Source organism: Trifolium pratense, linkage group LG5, assembly GCF_020283565.1.
Source record: "Trifolium pratense cultivar HEN17-A07 linkage group LG5, ARS_RC_1.1, whole genome shotgun sequence".
NCBI lineage: Eukaryota > Viridiplantae > Streptophyta > Magnoliopsida > Fabales > Fabaceae > Trifolium > Trifolium pratense.
Window position 1 is genome coordinate 18,740,481 of NC_060063.1, and position 19,148 is coordinate 18,759,628.

General features: G+C 35.0%; 1 protein-coding gene and 1 long non-coding RNA gene across 2 annotated transcripts; one reads left to right on the forward strand and one right to left on the reverse strand.

Annotated features, from left to right (window-relative positions):
- Positions 1–2,889: 2,889 nt before the first annotated feature.
- On the reverse strand, positions 2,890–5,469 carry LOC123883690. Its single transcript, XR_006800393.1, has 2 exons — positions 5,326–5,469; positions 2,890–3,229 (listed from the first exon to the last, which is right to left on the reverse strand). It is a non-coding gene; the product is annotated as an uncharacterized LOC123883690 (long non-coding RNA).
- Positions 5,470–16,086: 10,617 nt separating this feature from the next.
- Positions 16,087–18,903, forward strand: LOC123886176. Its single transcript, XM_045935512.1, has one exon. The coding sequence runs from the start codon at positions 16,087–16,089 to the stop codon at positions 18,901–18,903; it is 2,817 nt and encodes a 938-aa protein (XP_045791468.1).
- Positions 18,904–19,148: the final 245 nt, after the last annotated feature.

Below are 19,148 nucleotides of genomic sequence, written 5' to 3' on the forward strand. Positions count from 1 at the left end.
GATAGACCAATGTGTGTAGTATGGACCGGAATTTGCTACAGTTAAATATACACACAGTTATAATCACAGTTAAATATACACACAGTTGTACGCAGTTTCTAGTCGCTTAAAACCGTGCTTTTCTGATTAAATTGATCTCGACCGTTAATGACAGAGTATGTCAATATCTTAAGATGAAAGAGAGAGTATGCATCTCTCTCAAACTACTAACAACGGGATATGCAACTATTTTTTGTCCTAGTGATGGGTTAACATATATTAGAGATGAAGTGATGAATGAAAAATGAAACTTGTAACGACTCGATTTTATTTATTCGCTTTTTATGTGTTTAAATAATTGTTGACGTGGCTTTTAATTATTTGAGTGACGAATAAATATTTATCGAGAGCATTAGTTAACAATCGAGTTAGGATGCGTGTGAGTGATTGGGCCGTGTTATTGGGCTTTGGCCCATTGGGCCTTGAAACACAAAGATAGGGAGCGCTATTTATAGCTCAAGTAGAGAGAGAAAGGTCACTTTTTGGTGATCAAGAGAAATAGTAGAGAGAAGAGGAGAGCTTGAGGAAGAGCAAAGCTAGGGTAAGAGAGAAAGAGCTAGAGATAAAAGAGGAAAGATTGAAAATCATCATATCTAAGGTAAGAGAGTTAGATTCCATAATCTTGAATGATCCTAGAGAGAGGAGGATGTCGATTCCTACACTCATTTTCTTTTGGATTTGGGGATTTATATATGGGATTTGGGAATGTGTTTCCTTGAATCCTTACATGATATGTGAATCTATATGTTACTTGATGTTGATTTAGTATTTTGATTCATGAAAATGTGTACTTGTTGTTTGATGATTGTAAATGAGTTTGTTAATTTGAGTCTAAATTCATGAAAAAAGTGATTATTGATTTTAATAAGTTGTTCTTAAGTGTTTTAGAACATGTATGGATATAACTCATGCTTGGTATGATGTTCTGAAGTCAAATAAGTCATTTTCGAACTCAATAAACACTTTTGGGTCCAAAATCACGTTTTTTGTAGATGGGGGCTGCCACTTGCGTATCATGCGCAGGTTTTGGCGCATCATGCGCAGAATTGGTCTGGGAACGCTTCCATTTGCGCTCCGGGCGCAGCTTTTGGCGCATCATGCGCAGATTCCAGCCTTGCAAGCATTCTGCGTTGACTTTTGTTGACTTTTTGATGATTTATGCACCCGAGGACCAATTTTACTCATTTTTTCGTGTAGAATCCGATTCTAGAGTTAGTTTTCTGAGATAATGCATTCTTATTAATATTTATTTATATTAGTAGCATTATAATGAAAATAAATGGGTATGTGAAACCAATTGATTAACAATCAAAGACTAGTAGTCGGTATTTGGACTATTGAAATGTGAAGTAAATGCTTATAACATGGATTAATTGTATCCTTATTGATGTGTTGATGATTTATTGTTGATGTGTGTGTTGATGATATTTGTTTAAATATCAAAGAAGTATATTAAGAATGTGATGCTAACATGATTTAATCTATGCTTATGTGATGATGTATGCGATTGAATTATATGCGTGTATCCTGTATGGAATGTGCAATGAATATTGTAATGAGAAGTTAATTATTAATAGGAATAATTAAGATGTTGATGACTTTTGATGATATTTGTTTAAATATATCAAAGACGAATATTAGGTATAGTGTTATCTAATAAAGACGAAATGTTGAATAGTGTTCCACATTTATAATTGACAAGCTTAATGCTAAATCTATTTGTTGATGTGTCGTAATAAATGAGCAGAGTCTGTCATGACTTAAATCTGAACAATGTAGAGTCCGTCATGACTTAAATCTGAATAATGAGCAGAGTCCTTCATGACTTAAATTTGAACAATGTAGAGTCCGTCATGACTTAAATCTGAACACGAGTAATGTCCTAAATGACTTAAAATTGTATGGATTATGTATCCGAAAATGAATAAATTAATGGTATCGCATGCATAAGAGATGTCTAAGGTGACATAAGTGATTAGCATTGGTTGCATTAGGGACTATGTGTATCTCTAATTGGTAATTCATAATTGGCACTGAAATGACATAATTGTGCTTGGATGACTATGTGTATATTAATGATGTGTCTTGATGACTATGTGAGGATATGTGTACATATTATTAGATATTTGATATGTGACATTGTTGTCAATTAACTAACTAGTTTATTGATGTGTGTGATGGTACTTTGTTAGAATGGTTGTCGATGTATATTTAGAATGTGTTGCAGTATTTAGATATGTGTGATTCTAAATGTTGCTCTAATACTTGATTATTGTGTAATCTTAGAGTTGAGCTATGAACTAAGCATGTGTGTGCGTGAGTTAGATATGGAATGTTGGCATGTGTTAAGTATGCTCCTTGACATGTAATTATTTGGATTATGTTTTCTAACTGTGTGTTTTGTGTATTTGAATGGTTTGGGACCAGATCCACAGGTTATGTGTTTATCGTTGTTCAAGTGTTTGGTGAAGCTCTGCTCTGATTGTGACACAGGAAAAAAGGGGTTTTATATGTTTATAAGGTCTTATTGCATAGGTTGTCCCGTATAAATAAATAAATAAATTATTTGATTCACAAATTTGTATAAACGAGCAGTTTTACAAATAACTACATTAGTATTATTTTGATGAAGAATGTAATACTCGAACCATGACTTTTATAATATCAAACTTTACTTTTTCGTTGCGTATTTTGAAAAAGATTTTTACTAAAGGAAGAAATATATAAATAATGGGTTTGGGTGTTACTGTTACACCCCGATTTTCAAACCAACAAAGGGCATATTTTTTTTTTTAAAAGGCATCACGCTGAATAAATATTTTCAGAGTGCGCGTGAAACTCATGACAAGATCATCATTAAATCATACAACAGTTTTAATATACAATATCAAACGATTGTATTAAGGGCTTCGAAAAGCAAATGTGTACCTGAATAATTTACATACAGCGGATACATTAAGTTCATCAACCAAAAGACACGAGTTATGAACCAAATATATCACAAGGCCAAAAGGCACTAAACATGTCTGAGTATAAATGTATAAGACATACAGTCATCCAAAAAAATACAAACTAGGCCCTAAGCCTAACCAAAAGTGTAGCCTAACAAGTGCTAACATCTACTCTCCGGCATAATCTACGAAGTCCTCGCCATCCACACGACCCACAGTCTCGCTTGGCTCTCCGTCATCTAAGGTGGGGGATAACCCGTTCATTTATCACATACAAAGCAAGGGTCACCATCTGGAAACAGGAAATACAAATACCAAATACCAAATAGAAAGCGGCTAAACACTTATCATTTTCCTCAACACACGCATAATAAATAAAATGCGCACATAGCCTAATGCAAACCTCTAATGAATGAGTGTGGCACCCCGTCACAGGATCGCCACGGTAACACCCCGTCACAGGATCGTTACATGCATGAATTATTTCCGGAAAATATCCTCTAATAAAGGAGAGTCGTAGGTCTCTAGCAACAACCCCGTCACAGGATCGTCGCCTCTACTATATATCATCAACACAATCTCAAGAATTAGAGTGGACACCCCGTCACAGGATCATCACACTCCGCGACACCCCGTCACAGGATCGTCACGTATTGGGACTCAATAAAGATCCCGAAGGATTAAGGTGGACACCCCGTCACAGGATCGTCACACCCCGCGGTCCACTCGCGCAACCACGTACTATGAGTGCATGAGCATACGATACCCCTACCTATGCCATTTCAACACATTACATATATTCCAAACCAAATTATATGTAAGACCAAAAGCAACATGTATTCATTACAAACTCAACTCGAGAATACATTCACAACGTACCAAGCACAAAAGCCCAACCGAGCACAACAAGCAAGCAACCAAGCACAACAAGAAAGCATACCCTAATGCTATCGACGGAATTTAAATACGGAAATAAAAACGGTGCCCTTACCTCGGCAATGCTTCCAACCAAAAACCACAACGTTTCACACTATCTACCGTTTCGCGTTTCCTAAAAATAACGAGCGGACAATGCATAAGTTTCTCCCAAAATATCTTAACGAAACTAAACCTATCAACAAAGGTCTAGAGGTGTCTAAGTTACTTCCTAACACTCTCGGATATTATTTCCGAGTCCTCCCCATAGTGATTAAAAATTCCCGAAGTTAAATACACTATTTTTCACAAAACAAACACATTTTCGTTTTCAAAGCATACCATTGCTCTCTATGGTTTTAAACTTCAAAGGACACTTTCACACACTACCAAAACACTTGAAAACAACGTAAAAATTTTACGAAAATATCTCGACAAAATAATCGAGTTTTTCTTGCGTCGCAAGTTTCAAGTTTTTCTTTCCAAATACAATCCTATAATCATACTTTGACCCACCTATGATCATTTCATCAAAGCATGATCATTTTTCCCAAAATTGTGGACTTAGAAAAATTTCACAAATTTCCCCCCCCCACACACCTTGAGGTTCGGCCATCAAAAATCAAAATGGCACTTCCGCTCAAAATTTTTCGCTTCCGAGGGCATGGTAATATCCCATAATACCCCCGAGTCACTAATCCAAGCCCCAAAAAATTTTCCGGCCAAAGCCTCTAATTACGAAAAATTCAATTTTTGGTTCTTTAACACACATACAACACCAAAACCATTTTTACCCAAAACTTTTTGCATGGTAATTCACCCTAGGCCACAATTGTGCCTCCACCAAAGCCCTAACCAATTTTGAAACCTCTCCCACACTTTTCCAAAATTTCACATGACCAAAAGTTTTGAAAATGTGAACCACACCCAAAAATTTTCCAATGCCAATACCTAGCAAGCCTCTATTAGTTCACAAACCTATGGAAATGATCAACCAATTCATTTTGAGGGTCAAAACAAGAATTTCCAAAAATTTGTTCATAAAGTCCTCAAGAACACACACAAAAATATTTTTCCTTGTTTCACAAAATCAAAGCCATTTCCTAACATCCATTTCCCTACAATGCTCATAAACAACACCAAAAATAAAAGCACAACACAAGTTTTCAAAGTTATGAGCATTTCAAATAAATTTTCCAAACTCTAACAAAAGATTTCATGAAAATTTTAATCACCATGGAAACCAACATGTGCCAAGCTTAAACAAGCTTATAAACTACCCCTAAACACTTCCCTAGAACCACAAACACCCAAAACTTATTCTAGAAAAATTTACTCAAGAACAAGTCATGACAAATCTCTAAAATATTCTAGGAATCATGACTTTTAGCTAAACAAAAGCATGGAGAAGGTGAGTTACCTTAAGAGGAGTGATTTCCTTGCAAGTTCCTAGTTCCAAAGAGACAAATCCTAGCTTGAATGGATGAGAAATGAAAATTTGCAATGGTGAGGGTGAGTGAGAGAGAAGAGGTCGTTTATGAGAGGGAGAGAAGGAGCTTTTGCAATTTTTTTCTAAGTCCCAAAAGTCTTCCAAACAAATCATATGACAAATGGTCTTGCTCCATCATGGCCACTTGATCAAAAGACAAAACTCTAGGCCAATCCTAGCCATCCATTTTACTTTAACAAATATCTAGATATTTTCTCTCACGCCCCACAGCTCTCGCGCGCCGCGACGAGCAAAACTCGTAAAAACAGAAAACTTACGGAACGGAAGTCCGTCTTAAAATAATTCCAAAACTTATCGCCGAATCTTTTTCCGCGACTGTAATTTTCTTCCACACTCTCAAAAATTATTCTCAGGACATATCCTAACTCGCGCAGATATATAAAACTTCCACCCAAAATTTTACTGAATTCAGAAACCGTAAAATTTTACGTCAGCGGGTAAAATTTTACTCGTTTTTCCAAAAGCGAGAATAATCCAAAACTCGTCATTCTGAATTTGCATAAACCTTCTCATACATAAAAGAGGATTACAGCCCAAAAGTCTGTGCCTTTTCAGCGCACGAGTATAAAACAGACTTAAACTCAGCAAAAATGCCGTTATTACAACGATACATACAAAACGACTTAAACAAAAACCCTAAAACTTTTATCCAAAATTTATTTTCCTTACACAAAATAAACTGTGAAATTACGGGTCTTACAGTTACAATTGGTAGCAAAGCTCCGTTGTCTTCGGACTGTGTGGGTTATGTGTCGATCAGAGCAGGTCCGTGCAGTCAGACCTAGTGAGCGTTGTGTGTCAGTCGTGTTTGTCTATGAGTTATAACTTCTTATGAATTAACTGTTTTAGATACGCTTGCACCTTAGTCACTAATTAACTATTTTGTAAATATATGATAAGTTTCATGAATTTTTGTGGACATGTTGCTTTACTTACTTCTCGAGACCTGTGTTTTAATTGCTGTTGATTTATGAATTTATAGTTTCATAAATAATGATGAGTTGTGACATATTTATTTCATAAACTTACTCATATATTTCATTCATGAACTATGAGTGATGTGAATTGGATTAATCTATCCATTCTTTTGTTGAGTTTTTTATGTGAATGCTATACTTCTATTTTTATAATAGTTGTATATGCTTAAAGTTTTAACCTTTGTGTGTGGTTTAAATTTGGTTGTTGAGGTTTGTTTATGTATTGTTGATGATCCGGCATGATATAAAATTGCATGTGAAGATTCGGCATGATATAAAACTGCATGTGAAGATCCGACATGATACAAAACTGCATGTGATGATCCGGCATGATATAAAACTGCATGTGAAGATGATATTGGCGTTAGATAGCCAATTAAAATAATAAAATGATGAAGATTTTGTTGAAAATATAAAATTGTTTTCTTTTGAGTAAGTGAAAATTATTTTTTCAAGGTGAGGAGAGTAGGATGTTAGTGGATCCTAGTATGTGTTTGTTATATGTTTTGTTTATAATATGTGCTAGATTATTACTAGTAAATTGGGTTGTTCGTGTGAGTCATAGTAGATGACTATGTGGTGTTCTTTAAATGAATTTGGTGAATGTTTTACACATATTTTGGTTACCTTGTGGTACCATGTGAATTCTCATGTTGGGCTAATTGTTTCTTGCATGATAGGCATATGTGAATATGAATTGTTGCTATGCAATATTCATTTTTCTTGTGTTGTTTTGTGTTCAATGATGTTGAGTCAATTATAGCATGATATAATTGTGTATAATTGATGATGAATGTTCATTCATGTTAGTATAGAAGATAAATATGGATGTTATACATTGATGATGTTATATGCTTGAAATTTTGGATTTTATGGATTGATGAGTCGAGAAAACGATATTCTAGTGAACGTAAGTTTAAAACCGTAGCAGAGCACCCAAATTTTGGATGTGCTCGCTAGGTGAGGGATGAACCTCGCCGAGTCTCGGTGAGTCTCGCTAAATCCTGGGAAAGATTCTGGCTTGTCTCGCTAGCTCTCCCTTAGCGAGGGAGCCAAACAAGAATTTTATTTGTTGATGTTCTAAGTAAGATTAAACACTTCTAATATGATATGATTGTGTGTAATTGATGATGTTTTGTCCTAAGTTGCTTGAATGTGAGATTCTTGTCTTCTTGTGTTTGTTTATGACTAAATTAAATGTGAATGTAGTGGTTGTTTTGTTAACAACATAAAGAATGAATTGAAATTTATTTTTATGCAACGTAGATTCAAATAAAACTTGAATATGTTGATGACACTAATAGTTAATTGAACTATTGTAATAGAGTTTATCTGTATTCTTATGCACGTCCTTATGGGTATCTTTATGTGTAGATCCTTTATGACATGAGATAATTTTGATGTTAATTCTTGATTATGTGGATCTTGTTGAAAATGTAAAACTATTTTCTTTTGAGTAAATGAAAACTAATTTTTCACGAAAGTAAGGAGAGTAGAATTAGTAATAAAGTTAAGTGGGTTCTAGTATGTGTCGATATATGTTTTGTTGATAACATGTACTAGATTGTTGCCATGAAACTTGATTTATTCCTTTTATTATATGTGAGTTATAATAAAAGACTATGCTATTTTTCTAAGAATAAGAGTTGGTAATAGAAAGTGAATTCTAAAATATGTCTGTCATGTGTTGTGCTTTACATAATATGCGTATGTGAAGGTGAATTGTTGAAGTTTTAGGATTCATTATTAAGCAATTGTCTATCCTTCGTTAAATAGGATTTGTAGAAGATGTATGATTACTTGAATATCTATGTGAAATGGGTATGTTTTGCTTTCGTTGAATTTTGTGCAGATGTTTAGGTATCGTGTTTGTGTTTTACCCCTTGTATGCGACATGTGTAACGATCCGTTTTTCGTAAAATATATTCTATATGTTTTATTTTATTGTTTGACTTTCAAAAGAATTTTCTCGTAATCGGAGATTATTTATTTTAGCCGAGCGTAAGTTATTAGACGCGAGAACCTTTGTTTTGGGCTTGATGGGCGTGAGAGGCCATTTGGGCCTAAGCCAATTGGGCTTGGTTCATGACAATAGAAAGTAGTATAAGTAGCATAAGTTTGGGTGAATAGTCTCATAAGTTACAAATCCATGAGAAGTTGAAGAGCTTAGCTAGGGCAAGGAGCTCATGAGGGAGAGGGAGAGCTCGTGGGAGAGAAAGAGAAGAGCAAGCTTGTGGATTCGTCGAGCTAAGGTACGAGAGTTAGATTACATATTCGTGAGTGATTCGAAAGAGGGGAGGATGTCGATTCCTCCATTCCCAAACTCTTTACACTCTATTTTCTTGTGGGTTTTGTGGGTGATTTTCTTAATGGAAATTGGATTCTTTTGATCCTAACATGTGTAGTGAACTCATGGTAGATGAGGTAAACAACTTTGGGGAGTTGAAAGTGGGTATATGTAGATGTTTGATCAATGATTTGCATGTTTTGTTAAACTTGCTTAAAATGCAAGAAATTGGTCTGAATTTGTAAGTGTGATGTATGTGGGTGTTTGTGAGTGTTAATTAATGTTCATATATACCATATATGCTTGAATTAGCTGTTTATAAGAATTTATAACATGTCTAGATGGATTTTTGAGTGGATTCAAGGTTAAACCGCCTTAGAAACTCAAGAACAGATTTTCTTTCTGGTGTAGTTCGCTGAGCGAACAGGAGTTCGCTACAGCGAACCTGTTCGCCACAAGCTCGCTACCTGTTCGCCATGTACCCGTAATCCTCTGATGTAGTTCGCTACAGCGAACTGAACTTCGCTTAGCGAATAAGTTCGCTACCTGTTCGCTACGGATTCGCTTAGCGAACAGTACTGTGACAGCAACTTTTTGATAATTGTTTTAAGTGCAATTAGGCACTTGCAACATGATTTAAGGGTATCCTTACATGATTGTTGATACATGTTGATGCTGTTAATGCTTATTGTTAATCGTTATATGATTCGCACGCGTATGCAATGACTTGTAGTTCAAGTGACTATGTTTATGTTTTAGCATTAATTTGCAATGTTAAGGAAATGATGTGTGTTTTATGACATAAGTGTAAATGAAACTTTATGTGTATAAAAATGGTTATGCAGATAATTATCATGTGAATAATTATGATTTGAGTGATAGGATATTGTGTTATCCTAATGTGTTAGATGTTGGAATTGTGTTTCCGCATCAGTGAATGAATAACTTCGAGCTAGATAGCGTCATGTATTTGATGTGTTTAAAAGTAATCATGCATTCATGAATAATTGTGTTATGGGAATCATGTGAATTCCAATGATTGATGAAAATGGACTATGTTTATGAAAAGTGGCCGAAGATGGGATTATGTTATCCGAGATCTGGAGCCCATATCCAAACATGATATAAAACTGTGTGACTCCTCTTTATGGGAGAGATGGTTGATGATAACCATATCCTACATGATATAAAACTGTTATTGAGCTTATCCAAGGGAGATAAGGTGGTTCGGTAAGTTCCGACGCATCCAACAAGATGTAAAACTGGGTTCATCTTAAATGGGGTGAATAGCAGCATCCAACATGATGTAAAACTGGTTTGGTCCACCATTGGTGAGACGCTTATCCTGCATGATGTAAAACTGATGTAGAGTCCGTGCATGACTATAATCTGAACAGTCCGTGCATGACTATAATCTGAACAGTCCGTGCATGACTATAATCTGAACAACGTGGAAATGGTACCACATGCATTAGTCGTGTCTAGGGATGACATGACATTGGATAATTGGCATTAGATGCATTAGGGTAAATGCACATGTATTTGATAATTGTTATGTGACAATATCTGATTGGATTGTAATGTGTTTTCCGTATGTGTTAAGCTTTGGTATTTACTGATTGTTTAATACTGTGATTGTTGCCATGACTTGGTATGTGAGTAGAGTCCGTCATGACTATAAAATGAACACTTTGGTAGTGTCCGAGAAGACGTGAAACTATATGATTGGTGTGTTTGTAAATGAATGATTAATTGGTAGTCGTATTTGACGATGTATGTGCGTGAGTTAGAAATGTATGATAGCGTGTGAAGTGTGTAGTATACTACTCACACTTATATTTATGTTTATGTTTTCTAACTCTCTGCTTTGTGTTAATTGCTGGACCTTTGGGGGTCCAGGTTGACAGGTTATGTGTTAGCCTCGTCCGAGTGCAATGGTGAAGCTCTGCTCTGATTGAGACACGGGAAAAAGGGGTTTTTTATATGTATATGCATGTAGTCCTCTTAGTATACTCTGTTGGTCTTAAGCTTTCATTTGAAAAGTATCCGTTTTGTATAACTAATAACACATCGTTCGATGCGAGGTTTTGTTTTTAGTTCATTCGAATATTTTACTAGACAAATGTATTAGTATTATCTTTGAATGAAGTTTGTGATATTCAAACCAGCGCTTTATAAATCAGATTTTCAATTTTTCCGCTGCGTATTTTCGAAAAAGATTTTATAAAGGCAGAGATAATTAAATAACGGGTTTGGGTGTTACAACATGCGTGTAGACGTTGTCGACGCAAGTTTCTTCTTGGGAAGAAAATGTTTAGAAAGATAGAACCGTTAGGTGTAAGCACCGAAAGTTCTAGTAGAAGAGTGCGGGTGAGTTTGAGATAAGTGGGGGAGAATGTTATATCCCTCTGAGATGTTTCGAACGTGAGAAGTTAAGATATGTAGAGATGTCCTAGAAGCGGAGTGTTCATATGTGGTTCGAAATAGAATGAACTGAAGAAACAAGTTGCGAGAACTACTCGAGGATAAGTTGTCATACCAAGTGTTTTGCCATAGGAGTGTCGGTGAGATTGGTTAAGTTAGATGAAGAGTATTCGGAACGATTGAAGATTGTGTGTTGTACTAAAAGTATGGAGACATTGTTTGTGTGGACCAAAGTTGACGTACCTATTCGATCATAAGGAGTTGAATATGTAGAAGAGGAAGTGATTAGGATTATTGAGAGGATGATGATTTTGAAGTAAGTTCACATCCGAGTGGATCTAATATTGTAGTGGATGCTTGAGTAGGAAGTTATACGCGAGTTGTATTTATGGTAATATGTTAAATTTGGTTGTACTTGTTTTAGTGGTTTGGTAAGAATGATTTATGCCACCATCATGATTGTTGACTATCTATCTACAAATTGAGGAATTGGCCGTCCTTGATCTCTTGTTGATAGTAGACGAAATTGCGTTGATTGGGATAGAATAATTTTGTCAACTTAGTTATGTGTAGCGTTGTAGGTGTTTTGTTGGAGAATATGATGAAAGAGTTTTATCTGGAGTTGTTTTAGTCGCGTAATTTTCGAGGGCGGAAATCTTTTAAGTGGGAGAGAGTCGTAACGACCCGAATATATTTATTCGCTTTTTTTGTGTTTAAATAATTGTTGATGTGGCTTTTAATTATTTGAGTGACAAATAATTATTTATCGAGAGCATTAGTTAACGAACGAGTTAAGATGCATGTGAGTGATTGGGTCGTGTTATTGGGCTTTGGCCATTGGGCCTTGAAACACAAAGATAGAGAGAGCTATTTATAGCTCAAGCAGAGAGAGAAAGATCACTTTTGGTGATCAAGAGAAAAAGTAGAAAGAAGAGGAGAGCTTGAGGATGAGCAAAGCTAGGGTAAGAGAGAAAGAGCTAGAGATCAAAGAGGAAAGCTTGAGAATCATCATATCTAAGAAAAGAGAGTTAGATTCCATAATCTTGAGTGATCCTAGAGAGGAGAGGATGTCGATTCCTCCATTCTCAAACTCTCTACACTCATTTTCTTTTGGATTTGAGGATTTATATATGGGATTTGAGAATGTGTTTCCTTGAATCATTACATGATGATATGTGAATCTATATGTTACTTGATGTTGATTCAGTATTTTGATTCATGAAAATGGGTACTTGTTGTTTGATGATTGTAAATGAGTTTGTTAATTTGAGTCTAAATCCATGAAAATAAGTTATTATTGATGTTAATAAGCTGTTCTTAAGTGGTTTAGAACATGTATGAATATAACCCATGCTTGGTATGATGTTCTGAAGTCAAATAAGTCATTTTCGAACTCATAAGCACTTTTGGGTCCAAAATCACGTTTTCTGCAGATGGGGCTGCCACTGACGCATCATGCGCATAATTGGTCTGGGAAAGCTTCCATTTGCGCTCCGGGCGCAGCTTTTGGCGCATCATGCGCAGATTCCAGCCTTGCAAGCATTCTACGTTGACTTTTGTTGACTTTTTGACGGTTTATGCACCCGAGGACCAATTTTACTCACTTTTTTCGTGTAAAATCCGATTCCAGAGTTAGTTTTCTGAGATAATGCATTCTTATTAATATTTATTTATATTAGTAGCATTATAATGAAAATAAATGGGTTATGTGAAACCAATTGATTAACAATCAAAGACTAGTTGTCGGTATTTGGACTATTGAATTGTGAAGTAAATTCTTATAACATGGATTAATTGTATCCTTATTGATGTGTTGATGATTTATTGTTGATGTGTGTGTTGATGATATTTGTTTAAATATCAAAGAAGTATATTAAGAATGTGATGGTAACATGATTTAATCTATGCTTATGTGATGATGTATGCGATTGAATTATATGCATGTATCCTGTATGAAATGTGCAATGAATATTGTAATGAGAAGATAATTATTAATAGGAATAATTAAGATGTTGATGACTTTTGATGATATTTGTTTAAATATATCAAAGACGAATATTAGGTATAGTGTTATCTAATAAAGACGAAATGTTGAATAGTGTTCTACATTTATAATTGACAAGCTTAATGCTAAATCTATTTGTTGATGTGTCGTAATAAATGAGCAGAGTCTGTCATGACTTAAATCTGAACAATGTAGAGTCCGTCATGACTTAAATTTGAATAATGAGCAGAGTCCTTCATGACTTAAATTTGAACAATGTAGAGTCCGTCATGACTTAAATCTGAACACGAGTAATGTCCTAAATGACTTAAAATTGTATGGATTATGTATCCGAAAATGAATAAATTAATGGTATCGCATGCATAAGAGATGTCTAAGGTGACATAAGTGATTAGCATTGGTTGCATTAGGGACTATGTGTATCTCTAATTGGTAATTCATAATTGGCACTGAAATGACATAATTGTGCTTGGATGACTATGTGTATATTAATGATGTGTCTTGATGACTATGTGAGGATATGTGTACATATTATTAGATATTTGATATGTGACATTGTTGTCAATTAACTAACTAGTTTATTGATGTGTGTGATGGTACTTTGTTGGAATGGTTGTCGATGTATATTTAGAATGTGTTGCAGTATTTAGATATGTGTGATTCTAAATGTTGCTCTAATACTTGATTATTGTGTAATCTTAGAGTTGAGCTATGAACTAAGCATGTGTGTGCGTGAGTTAGATACGGAATGTTGGCATGTGTTAAGTATGTTCCTTGCACATGTAATTATTTGGATTATGTTTTCTAACTCTCTGTTTTGTGTATTTGAATGGTTTGGGACCAAATCCACAAGTTATATGTTTATCGTTGTTCAAGTGTTTGGTGAAACTCCGCTCTGATTGTGACACGGGAAAAAGGGATTTTGTATGGTTATAAAGTCTTATTGCACAGGTTGTCCTGTATAAATAAATAAATAAATTATTTGATTCACAAATTTGTATAAACGAGCAGTTATTTTGATGAAGAATGTAATACTCGAACCATGACTTTTATAATATCAAAGTTTACTTTTCTGTTGCGTATTTTGAAAAAGATTTTTACTAAAGGAAGAAATATATAAATAATGGGATTGAGTGTTACAAAACTCATATATTAAGGTAAATGTATTGTGACTTAGGAGTGTTAATATATACTTTGTTCGGTCCTTTTTTGATGCAGTACGGAAGCGTGAAGGAATAGCAAGCGTTAATCCTGTTATGAAACGCAGGTTCGCAAGCGACAAACCTGTCAAATAATGCTCTGGAATCCACCAGATTTCGGGAATCCACTAGAAAGAATAATTTGGAATCCACCAAATTTGAGAGAAAACTCTATATTTTTATTGAATCAAAAGTTTGTGTTCAATGCTACCATAGTTTAGCTTAAATAGTAGTGAAAAATAAAAATAACAAATCTACCTAAAAGATAGTAAAAATAAAAATAACAAACCTACCTAAAATATAAAAATAATTAATCTAGGTGAAATATAAAAATAACAAATCTACCTAAAATATAAAAAATAACTAATCTAGTTAAAATAATAAAATACTAAAGAATCCTCCTTAAAAGGTGAAGTGTCTCACTACAAGAAAATACTCATTTACCGGCGAAATTTACTGGTGGTTTTGCCCCTCAGTAAATTACTGGCGGCCTAAGCCCCCAATAATTCATCTAAACCGCCACAAACGTATAAAATTATATTTAATTACGAAATTTTGTATTTATTGGCGGTCCTGGCCGTCAGTAATTGTCTTGGACATTACCGGCGGTCCAGGCCGCCACTAACTTACCAAGAATATTAAAAAAAAAAAAAAGGCGCCTCAGACCTTACTGGCGGCCTAGGCCGCCACAAAGTGTTGGGAATATAAAAAAGTAGCCGTTGGAGGATTTAGTGGCGGTTTTGACCGCCAGTATTGTTCTTGAAACTTGCCCAAACATTAATGGCGGCCTGGGCCGCCACAAAGTCGTTGGAATTTGAAAAAAAAATAGCCGTTGGTTGATTTATTGGCGGTTTTGACCGCCAGTATTGTTCTTGAAGTACGCCCAGTATTTAATGGCGGCCTGGGCCGCCGCAAAGTTGTTGGAAATTTAAAAAAAAAATAACCGTTGGACTTAGTGGCGGCTTTGACCGCCAATAAGCTCCAAGAACAGCTTTGAACGAATTTTGTCCCCCTCTATATATATCTTCCTTCACTTCACAACTCCCATTTCTTACAATCCTTTCTCTATCTAAAATTTCTCCAACATCTCTCTAAAATTTCTTAACTCTAAAAATTCTCTAAGTTTTTATCATTTCACTCTTGTTTTTCTTCATTTTGGTAAGTATTTCTCTAATATTCATGCAAGTTTAATATTTGATGTTTTATATATATTGATGTGATAAATTGTGTTTATGCTAATAGTTAGTTTTTAAATTTTATTGTAGCAACTGTTATTTTGTCTGGCGATTTGTACATAGGAGTATAATGTAGACACCACTCTTCCTCAGCATAAAAATGTAAGTTCAATTTTTTTCTTAAAAAAACTTTATGAGTTGTTTTGTAATGTTTATATATATTTTTATTAATAGTTGTTTTTCTCTTTTTTATTTAAAGATTCATGGTTGGTTCGTCCGTTGTCGTGGTTGGGAGCTTAGTTTAAATAACTCCAAGTCAGACACTACCCGGCACAACAAGTAAGTAATATTATTTGGTTTGTATAATATATATGTTTGTGTGATTTTTTAAAGTTAGTATTTTTTTTGTTATTATTGAAATATATTGTTGGTTAACATGTTTAATATGATTTTTTTTAAAGTTATTCTCGCCGGTTATATGTTTAATGTGATGTTTAAAAGCTATATTTTTAATTTTTTGTTAACAAAATTATTAGATCGTGTAAAAAGAAAAATAGTTATTAATATTTAACTTAACCACATGCATGTAAAATGATATATAATTATGTCACCCATCTTCGCTCGCGGTGATTTGCCGCGAAGTTATTATGAGGCAAAGCAGCTAGTGTCAAAGCTAGGACTAGGAGTGAAGAGAATTGACTGTTGTGTTAACGGTTGTATGATATTTTATACCAATGAATTTGGTGTTAGTGACGGTGATTTACTTGAATGTAAATTTTGTGAAGAACCAAGATACCGTCAAACAAAAAATTCGAGGTCAAGTAGAAAACCAGTACCAAGAAAGACAATGTTCTATTTACCCATAGTATCAAGGTTGCAGAGGTTGTATGCATCATTGCAAACTGCCACAAAAATGACATGGCACTCTGAAAATTATGAACAAAGAAAAAGGTCGGGTGAGTTGCGACATCCTTCTGATGGTCTTGCATGGAAGCATTTTGATCAAGTTCATCCTGATTTTGCTTCAGAGCCACGAAATGTACGATTAGGATTATGTTCTGATGGATTTACCCCGTATACTCAAGTATCAGCTACTCCATATTCATGTTGGCCTGTTATTGTCACCCCGTACAACCTTCCACCCGAAATGTGTATGTCAAAACCTTACATGTTTTTAGCTGCTGTAATCCCTGGGCCATCTAGCCAAACTGTTGGTATTGATATCTATTTGCAGCCTTTGATTGATGATTTGAAGAGGTTGTGGGAAGGTGTTGTGACATATGATATCAGTCGAAAACAAAATTTCACCATGAAAGCAGCTTTGATGTGGACCATCAATGATTTTCCCGCTTATGGGATGTTGTCTGGATGGGGGACACATGGTAAATTGGCATGTCCTATTTGCATGATGGACACCAAAGCTTTTACGTTACATAATGGTGGGAAAGCTACGTGGTTTGATTGTCATAGGAGATTCCTTCCTCTTGATCATCCATTTCGAAAAAATAAAAATGCATTTCTTAAGGATCAAATCGAAACTAGACTCCCACCTCGATATTTAACATCAGAGCAAGTTTGGGACAAAGTGAAAGATAAGCCAAACGTACAAATAGTAGGTGGTGTTATTTCAAAACCGAGAGGTTACGGACACACTCACAATTGGACAAAAAGGAGTAACTTTTGGGATCTTCCGTATTGGAAAGACAACCTTCTACGTCACAACCTTGATGTTATGCATGTTGAAAAAAATGTATTTGAAAATATTTTCAACACTGTAATGAATGTCAAGGGAAAAACAAAAGATAATGATAAAGCTAGAAGAGACGTTGGGTTGTATTGCAAACGTGATGACCTGTTGTTGATAGAGACATCCAATGGAAAATTCCTAAAACCCCGTGCGAACTACACTTTATCTGTTGAGGAAGCAAAATCAGTTTGTCGATGGGTAAAAGAACTCAAGATGCCAGATGGTTATTCATCAAATTTGGCAAGATGTGCAGATGTTGAGAATGGAAAAATGCGTGGTATGAAGAGTCATGATTGTCATGTTTTTTTGCAATCTTTAATTCCAATTGCCTTTAGTTCTTTACCACCACATGTATTGAATCCCCTAGTTGAAATTAGTCAATTTTTCAAGAATTTGTGTTCAACAACACTAAGAGAAGATGATTTGGTGAAGATGGAAAATGACATTCCAATGATATTATGTAAGTTGGAGAGAATACTTCCTCCTGGATTCTTTGATTCTATGGAACATGTTGTTGTGCACCTTGCATATAGACTTGGGGGACCTGTTCAATATAGGTGGATGTACCCGTTTGAAAGGTTTATGGGGGATTCAAAACGTTCAGTGAAAAATAAAGCTAAAGTTGAAGGCTCAATTGTTGCATGTTACTTACATCGGGAAACAATCCACTTTTGTTCTCATTACTTCAAAGACTCATTGTCAGGAAGACATGGTAGGAACGAAACCGGTAGTGAAAGTTTTGTTCACCCATTAACCCTATCGGTATTCAACTTGCCTGGCCGTCAATCTGGTTATGAGAAAGTTTGTTTTCCAGGCGAACGAGTTTTAAAATCAGCACATGTTCACGTGTTGATTAACTGCACTGAAGTTCAGCCCTATTTAGAGGCATTTCTGACATCTGAGGCGATACCTCCGGAACAATCTTCCTCTAAGATACATGAACTTTTCCCACATTGGTTTCGACTTCACATGTATCATCAAGAATCAACCCATATGATACAACACTTGAGAAACTTATCTGATGGCCCGGTGTCAAATGTAAAACAATGGCACACATACTTTGTCAACGGTTACAAATTTCATACTCATGGTTGGACCGAAGGAAAGGAAACAGTAAACAGTGGTGTGTGTATGAAAGGTGTGACTGAAAATGGTGAAGATGATTTTTACGGTGTGATTGAGAACATAATTGAAATATCATACAACTATCTTGATTACAAGAAAGCAGTAGTTTTGTTTTATTGTAGATGGTTCGATCCATCAAGCAGAGGTACGAAGTATAATACAAAGACTAACACTGTGGACATAAAAATGAATAGGAGATATCAACCGTTTGATCCTTTTGCCATAGCACAAAATGTCAGGCAAGTTTACTATGTCCCTTATCCAGCAACAAAAACTGACAAAAAAGGTTGGTGTGCCGCTATAACGACAAAACCGAGGGGTCGAATTGAAAAAGATGGAATAGAAGAAGAGGAGGAACCATATCAGGTTGATGAGATGGCCAATGTAGATGAAGTGATTGAAGTTGAATCTTTTAGTCGTCTATGGGTCGAGGAAGGAGAATTAGAAGAAGTACCCGAGGATGGTGATGTTGATGAAGATGATGATCGCGAAGAAGACGAGGGTCAAGACGATGATGAAGATTTATCAGATTGGGATGACAATAATTAATTATGTTTTTGTAATATTTATCACTATCAGTGTTTTATAATGTATCATGTACTATGTTATTTTTTTTAATATTTATGACTATCAATGTTTTAGAATGTATCAAGTACTATGTTTTATAATAATATTTATCACTATTAGTGTTTCATATCATCTATGTTTTTGGAATATAACATTTCATATTTTGTCGTATCTTGTAAATATTTGTGAGAAGATCATGGATGATTTAGACGGAATATCTATTGAGC

Coding starts and splice junctions, on each gene's coding strand:
- LOC123886176 (XM_045935512.1), top strand. CDS start 16,087: ATGTCACCCATCTTCGCTCGCGGTGATTTGCCGCGAAGTTATTATGAG.